This window comes from Pinus tabuliformis, chromosome J (genome assembly GCF_031772625.1).
Source record: "Pinus tabuliformis cultivar Carrire ecotype Pingquan chromosome J, CPIR1, whole genome shotgun sequence".
Classification (NCBI taxonomy): Eukaryota; Viridiplantae; Streptophyta; class Pinopsida; order Pinales; family Pinaceae; genus Pinus; species Pinus tabuliformis.
The window spans coordinates 1634790128-1634798385 of NC_142295.1; the positions used below are offsets into that span (position 1 = coordinate 1634790128).

An 8258-nucleotide genomic window follows, 5' to 3' on the forward strand; every position below is an offset into this window, starting at 1 on the left:
CTGGTTGGCTTCAGTAAAAGCGCGTGTATGTGGAAAACTTATTTTTGGTCCGTGGCGGTTATTCCTTGGAAGTTGTGCCTATGGTTTCGGACCATGGTGTCTTGACGGACGTGTCGATCCCTAGTTTTGAGCATGATGGTATTGGATTTCTATGGTTTTGGCTCTTGGTATTGAACAAGGCCTAAGGCTATATAAGGAGAAGGAAATCATTAGGCAAGTGTATCTGAAATGTCTTGAATATCTGAAGAAGTATGAGATCCAGTATGCAGGTTATGGGTTGATGATGCATTGCTTGATTTGAACTAAGGAGGGATCTCATCGGTTGATGGAGAACAAGATCTAAGGAGAGATCGGGATCAAATGGTTTGAAATGAACTATCTTTATGATGCTTATTCTATATCTACATACTGACGCATGTATTGTTCTATAAGTATTATGAGTATGATTGATGTCTGGTACAGCTACAAGTTATGAGAAATTATTTTTAGATCTGTACGCGGGTTGTCTTTGGAAAAAGCGCGTATACACGCGGGTTTGATTCATCGAAGTAGCGTATACATTGTAAAGCTTGATATTTGAAGTTGCAGATGGATCTGATGGATATTACAGAGTTCTGTGTCTGCTCTGTGTTCTGGTGACTGTTGTTAACAGGGTTTCAGTGATTCAGAATTTGATGATTGTTTTGAGCCTCAATGATAGTTATGGGTCCAGTATGAAAATTGGATGAAATGTGGCCTTTCAGATTATGTGTTGTGCTTCAGTGTATCCAGTCTGAAAATTGATGAAACGTGGTACCTGGAGGAGAGAAGATTGTAGGCAAGCACCTACGTACTAGTATCTAAGCTAGTACAAAAGCTAAGGGAGATCTTTGGAGCATTGTAGCAGGTAGCAGCCTGTGTACTAGTAAATGGATCGGCTAGTACAAGAGCAAAGGGGGTTGTAGCTCCCGTACTGGTATAAGACTGCACCAGTACAAATATTGTAAAAGGATTTTCTTATTAAGAAGAAGATTGAGATGACTTGCAGCAGGTGGTTTTCACCCACATTGGGTTTCCACCTTATATCTTTGTGTTCATGTGTGTGGCCTTTGTGTGATGATCTGTTCTGTTATACTGCACCTGTTTACTGTTAATATGGTTAATAATGTTCTGATATATTTACTGAAGATAAGCTAACTGAATCATAAGATTTCTGGATATACGCTAGTTGCTTTAGCCACAGAAGCGTGTACACGCGAGTTCACTTAACTGAAGTAGCGTATATGTTTTTGAGCATTGAAAAAGTTTTAATGATCTGATAATACTGATTCACCCCCCCCTCTCAGTATTATTTCCAACACTTTTGCCACAAGCCTAGATTTGTGCTTATGAAGTGAGCCATCAACTTTATAATTGTTCTTGTAGACCCACTTACATCCAATAGGTTTGGTTCCTACTGGAGGATCAACCAGCTTCCAAGTGCTGTTCTTTATGAGGGCATCATACTCCTTTTGCATTGCTTCTTTCCATTCATCATGAGAAGCAGCTTCTTTGAAGGAAGTTGGTTCAAAATCTGTAGACAAGTTCAATTCACAATCATAAGAAACATCCATATCAATAGGTGAATTAGAGTCATTCACATCACCTCCATTTTGCTGGTTTGAATTTCTAGTTCCTGTTTTTCTAACCTCATCAGGATGAACACTTTCAAGTGTCTTTGTCAACCACTTTGGGGGGCCTTTCTCAGATGGTCTAGGCTGCTCCGTTGATTGAGTTGGGACTGAATCAAGATTGAGTCTCCCAATTCTATCAATCACATCACTTAAAGCATCCTCCATTGTTGGAGTTTCATGCGGGGGAGAGTGTTCTTCAAAAGAAGATTCCACATGTTAATCTAGTATAGGAATCCCCCCTTCAAGATGTGAAATTTGATTATCAAATTCTTGAAATGATTTTGCTTTTGCGAATCTATCCAAGCGATGAAGTTGCCGCTCAACAACATTGTCAGTTTTGGATGATTCTAGAAAAATTACATCTCTAGATACAACAAACTTTTTATTTACTTCATCATAGAGACGGTATGTTTTGGAGGTGTTTGAATACCCTAGAAAGATACACTTATGACTTCTAGCACCAAGTTTGTTTCTATGTACCTTTGGTATCAAGGCATAACAGGTGGAACCAAAGACCCTGACATGCTTTACCGAAGGAACATGTCCACACCACATTTCATATGGAGTCTTGTTTCTTATAGCATTAGATGGACATCTATTCTTTATATATGCAACACATAGAATAGCATCAGCCCAAAACATTATCTTTACATTTTTGAAGAAGAGCATGGATCGTACCATATTTAAGATTGTCCTATTCATTATTTTAGCTACACCATTATGTTGGGGATTATAAGGCACAGTTGTTTGATGTTTGATCCCATGTTGGCGAAGATAGTTTTCAAATTCATTTGATGTGTATTCTTTTCCATTATCAGTGCGCATAGACCCAATATGAGATTGTGCATCATTTTCAATCCATTTATGAAAATTCTTGAATGTTTGAAAAGCATCAGATTTGTTCTTCAATAAATAAACCCAACACATTCTGGTGTAGTCATCAATAAATGTCATGATATATTTATTTCCATTTGCAGAAGGAACAGGCATTGGACCACATAAATCTCAATGAATGAGTTCAAGTTTTCTATGTGCTCTTGAATTTGGATCATGAAAAGACTGTTTGCTATGCTTTCCTAGAATGCAAGCATCACATTGCTTAAGTTTCCTAGGAATTGTAGGCAAACCAGCAACACCATTTTTCTTCAACAAGCGGAGACTGTCATAGTTCAAATCTCCAAATCTAGCATGCCATAATAAACTTGATGGAAGTGTACCTTCTTCATGATAAGAATTATATGAGAAATGTTGTGCACGAGCAGAGATTCCTTGCAGCTTGAGAAGCCTTTCTTCTTCTATTCCCCTCATGACAAGTGAGTGGTTAGATGCTTTTCTTACCTCAAGCTTTCCATCAAACATATGAATGGAGTGACCTTGCTGGCGGATGTGGACCAAGGACAACAAGTTTCTCTTGAGCTGTGGGAGATACAAAACATGATGCAAAAGAAACTCTGGAAGACCGGCAGTTTAAGCCTGATTGTGCCAAGCCCTGATGGCTTGATTTTTTGTTGGTCTGCAAAGTATACTGCTCCATCAACATTGTCAGTGAAGTCTTCAAGAAAATATTTTCTATGAGTCATGTGGCAGGTTGCTCCTGAATCAAGCAACCAATCATTTTTCCAAGAAGCAAGTGAAGCATTAAACAAATCTTCATTTACTCCAATGTTACATTGTGCCACAACATAGTGAGCGGATTCAGGTGCTTTACCTTTGTTTGTATCATTAGTTTTACCTTTATGTTGGTTTCTTTTCGGCTCAATTTTGTCCCATGGTAGTTTGCATGTAGAGGCATCATGTGATCCATTTATTTTGCAGCAAATGCAGTGCAAATCTGCCTTTTCTCCTTGAGAATGTCTGCCCCCCCCGCCTCTAAAATACCTTCCTCTTCCTCTTCGACCACCTCTTCCTCTTGTAGAATCTTGAGCAGGATGCTTTTCTTTATGAGCAAGGCACACAGCCTCTTCAAAAGATTCAGGGGCTATCTTCTTTCTAAAAGCTTTATGTCTTTTAACAAACCTTTTCACAAGAGAGTCAAAGGTGATATCTTTGAGATTTCCATTTGCTTGCAATGATTCAAGATAATTGGAGTAAATAGGATAAAGTGCCTTGAGAAAAGCGATAAGAGGAATATCCAATTAAACCTTAGTGGATTTGATATCATGCATTATAGACTTTACTTCAGATGTAAGAGCAAGAGGATCATTATTTTGCAGTTCAAGAGTGAAGAGTTTAATCATGAGTTGAACAACTTCGTGCAAAATGTGAGTCATACAGTTCTTTCAGCTTTTGTAAGGCTTCAAAGGAAGTTGAATATGACGAAATATGGTGACTCACCTCTTCATTTACAGATGCTACGATTAATGCATAAGCTTTGTTGTTCTTGTTTTCCCAAATGATGATCTCTTTGTTTGAGGTAGGCTGTACAGGTTCATTGTCTCCGTCTCCGACACACACTCCTTTCCACAACTCATTGAAAATGAGGGTGTGTTTTATCATCCGGGTCAATTTAGGATAGTTCTCCTTGCCAGTGAGAACTATTCCCACCATGGATATGATTGAATGCATACTGTAACAAAAAAAAAACTTCTGCTGCAAAAATTTTGCTACAAAATTGTACTCTTAATGGGAAAGAAAAATATAATGTCAATACACACAACTCTATAAATATACAAAACTATACAGTTCATTCAACTGAATAGCACTCTGAATTGGACAATGTAAATACACAAAACTTTATAGGGCATTCAACTGGATAGCACTCCAAAAACGCAGTAAAAATGGACAAGTCTTCTCACAATCACCAAGGGGCAGTGAGCGTGGATTTTAAGGCACAGTTGACACCTTGGAAAGTCATGGGTTCACTCACATGACACTCACAGCAACACTCTCAACAGTCCTCAGTGGCAACACTTCTCAGGATCAATGCACCATGCACCAGGAGATATATCAATGCATGGGTTCCTCTCAGTTCAAGTGACAGGTTTAAGGTTAAATAAGCGTTCATACAATCCATGCAAATACATAACAGACCACCACCTAAGCTTGTATTCTATCCCACGTTTCCACAGCAACACCACTTGAGAAGCACTACCACACTGAGCATCCAAGTCTCAGTTCTCAGTCAGCTGGCATTCAGAATACAAAGGAACGCACACCATTAATTCGTTGAAATAAAATGACCTTCGCTCCTCGATCATGCAAAGAATTAAAGCACACCACGATCAATAAACAGGTTTTGAATTAACGCTCAACTTTTTGTGGATAGAACGCCACTAGATAGAAACTATGGTCAGTGAAAACATACAGCCTCCTGCTGCAGGGACTTGCAATTGTTCTAGAGTTCACTTCTATGCTCAAATATAACGGCTCACTCCCACTTAATAAGCGATCCAAACAAGATAGATTCTGTTGAATCTAACTTCAAAATGGAGGTAACGGAGCAAAATCGAATCTTCTTTGGTGAAATAATGTTGCAGAAGCTGTCAGGCATCTATGATACAGAGCAGCTATGAAAGCACCAGCGGATATGAAAAAAATCTCAAAAGTAAGAATATGAAATCAAAAAAGAAAAATTTCAAAGTTGAATGGGCAACTCCTGCTTCACTTCTGGAAAACTGAGGGATGTTAAAATCATGCAAAAAAATCGTGCGAACTGTTAGGAGGGAATGGCAGGGAGCCTAGAGGGCACAGAAAGGACACCAGACAATTATGGACAACACTTTGTATGCAGCACTTTGTATGTAGCGTATTATGGAGTAGCGTATGGACACCAATGTTTATGGAGTAGTGTATGGACAACTCTTTTGAATGGAGAGCAGTGGAGCAGAATAGGGAGTTACAAAGGGCATAAAAGCTAAAAAAAGGAGTTCGCTCTGATGCCATGTCAGACCAGGTAGTAACTCCACAAGGAAAAAATGATTCGTGTATATTATTCCATTAGGTAGGTCTTCATTATATACATGAGGGAGAGACTATTTAGTTCATCTCCCGATGACTGTTCATATTACTTATTTATCTATCTACATATTTTCACCCAATCATGACGATTAGGTGTCAACAATATCTATTTCTAATTAAGAGATATATTAAACCCTTATCATTCCTTATTAATTATATATTTAAGTTTCTTGTTAATTATATATTTAAATACCATGTTAATTATATATTAAATCCTTATCTTTATATATTAAATGCTTTGTTAATTCTATATTTAATTAATTAATTTTATTTTAAATGAGAAAGTCAGCTAAGGTAGTAATTATGATTAGGTTTAATATTAATTAATTTATGAGTGTTTGTTAATTATATCTTTAAGTTTCTTGTTAATTGTATATTTAAATTTCTTGTTAATTATATATTTAAATACCTTGTTTATTATGTATTCAAATTTCGTGCTAATTATATATTTAAATACCATGTTAATTATATATTCAAATTAGATAGGGTATTAATTATGATTAGGTTATGATTAGGTTTGATATTAATTAATTTATTAGTGTTTGTTAATTATTCATTATGTTATTATATATATATATATATATATATATATATACTATTTTTTTATTTTATTTAATAAGGGTTTCTAGGTATTACTTAGTCATAGCCCATCATCTATGTGCATGTTGTTGGATGATTTCTCAATTTCAATGGCCTCTTTCACCCTTCTTTCTAAATAAATGGTCTTCTTTGTGAATTAAGTTTTCCTGTTCTATGCAAATATAGTGTGAGGAAGAACATGCATGCTCTGCGAGGGTTGATTTTTCTGACCTATTTTTTGCAATATCATTAATATGTTCTTTTAACCTTATGCCTATCGATCTACCTGTTTCACCTATGTACACCTTTCCACATGAACATGGAATAGAGTATACTCCTCTGTGATTTTTTGGTTCTATTAAGTCTTTGGCAGAATCAAGCATGTTTTTGATGGTGTTTGGGGGAGTGAAGGCAACTCTGATGTTTTGTTTGGAGAGAATTCTAGAAATTTTCTCTGTGGTTCCTTTTATATAGGGTAAGGAGATTTTAGGGTTTGCTAGAGATTTTCTTTTTTGAGTTTTGGTTGTGGCTTCTTTAATTATTTTTTGGATAATTTTTTTTTGATAACCATTGTTTATAAAGACTTTGTAGAGATAGTTAAGTTCTTCTGCTAAATGTTCGGGGTCAGAGATTCTAGAAGATCTAGTAGTTAGGGTTTTGATGATGCCCACCTTTTGTTTCAGATGGTGGTGGGAATTTGAATGAAGATATTTGTCAGTGTGAGTTTTTGAAGACCTGGTGGCTTAGTTTACCTTTTTCTTTGGTGAGGAGGACATCTAGGAAAGAGAGTTGGTTGTCCTTTTCAATTTCTATTGTGAATTTTGTGTGTTCAGAGAGGTTGTTTATGTGTGATAAAAATTCATTAATTTTATCTAAGACATGGCTCCATTTAGTGAATATGTCATCTACATACCTTTTCCATTCTTCAGGGGTAAATGGGAAAGACTTGAGGGCCATTTGTTCAAAGTGTTCCATGTATAAGTTGGCAATTATAGGTGATAAAGGAGAACCCACGGCAACACCATGAGTTTGCTCATAGATTTTTCCCTTGAAACTGAAGTATGAAGACTTATGGAACATCCTTATGAGGTCCACAGTTTCAAGGTCCGTAATTTTCTTTAATACCTCTATGGCTTCATCTACCAGAATCATAGTGTAGAGAGATACGATGTCAAAGCTAACGAGGAGGTCATTATCATTAATTTCTAGGTTTTTAATTCATTCTATGAAAGAAGAGGAATCTTTGATATAAGAGGAATTCCAGTTTTGTGGATTTTTGGCACACCGTATATTCTAGGGATGATGGTGCTACTAAAAGTTAACTTGTTCTTACTAATTGAATCAAGAGAATAATTTTTTATTTTGTTAATTACTTGGCGAAGGATTTTGTTGCTAGGGTCCTTGTTAAGTAATCTGCATCAGCCACTCTTGTTGAGATGTTCTTCCATCTTATTATCATAGTTTTCTCTATCCATAACAATTGTAGCATTTCCCTTGTCTGCTTTTAAAATTATAATGTTTTTGTTTTTCCTTATGTTATTCAAAGCTGTAGCTTCATCCTTGGAAATGTTACTTGGAGGAGGTCTCGCATTTCTGAGAATTCTTACAACGTCTTGTCCTATTTCTTCTGCAACATTTTGCTCTGTGTTTTTGATAGCGACTTCAATGTTGCTTATGACATCATTTAAGGGAATTTTAGCAAGAGATAAAGCAAAATTTAGACCTTTTTCCAGCAACGATTTCAAGTGATCATCTAATGCCATTTGAGAAAGGTTGATTACAGTCGAGTTTTTTATTAAGCTTTTCGTACTGCTTACTTTATCCATCGAAGGAGGATGGATGTTCCTACTATTGTTAATGGAGGCAGCGTGGGATACGTATTTAAAGGACTCTACTTTGCTGCCTTTCTTTTGCGACAAAAGGCACTGATATATATCGAATTGTGAGTTGGAATACTCTGAAGGGGAGTCGGTGTTAGTAGCAGTGTGGGTTACCTTGTTGGGAGTGCGGGTTTCTTGATCGCTTAGGAGTTGCGGTGTTTTGGAACGACTGTTGGTGTTTTTCAATAAG

At 36.6% G+C, this 8258-nt stretch overlaps 1 protein-coding gene across 1 annotated transcript; it reads right to left on the minus strand.

The window, feature by feature from the left end:
* Nucleotides 1-7606: 7606 nt before the first annotated feature.
* LOC149233773 (uncharacterized) lies at nt 7607-7951 on the minus strand. Its single transcript, XM_089382290.1, has one exon. It carries the CDS (start codon nt 7949-7951, stop codon nt 7607-7609), a length of 345 nt encoding a protein of 114 aa, XP_089238416.1.
* Between the last annotated feature and the right edge of the window lie 307 nt (nt 7952-8258).

Bases quoted from the DNA above. Each gene is read 5' to 3' on its own strand.
- LOC149233773 (XM_089382290.1), bottom strand. From the start codon at position 7,951: ATGGCATTAGATGATCACTTGAAATCGTTGCTGGAAAAAGGTCTAAAT.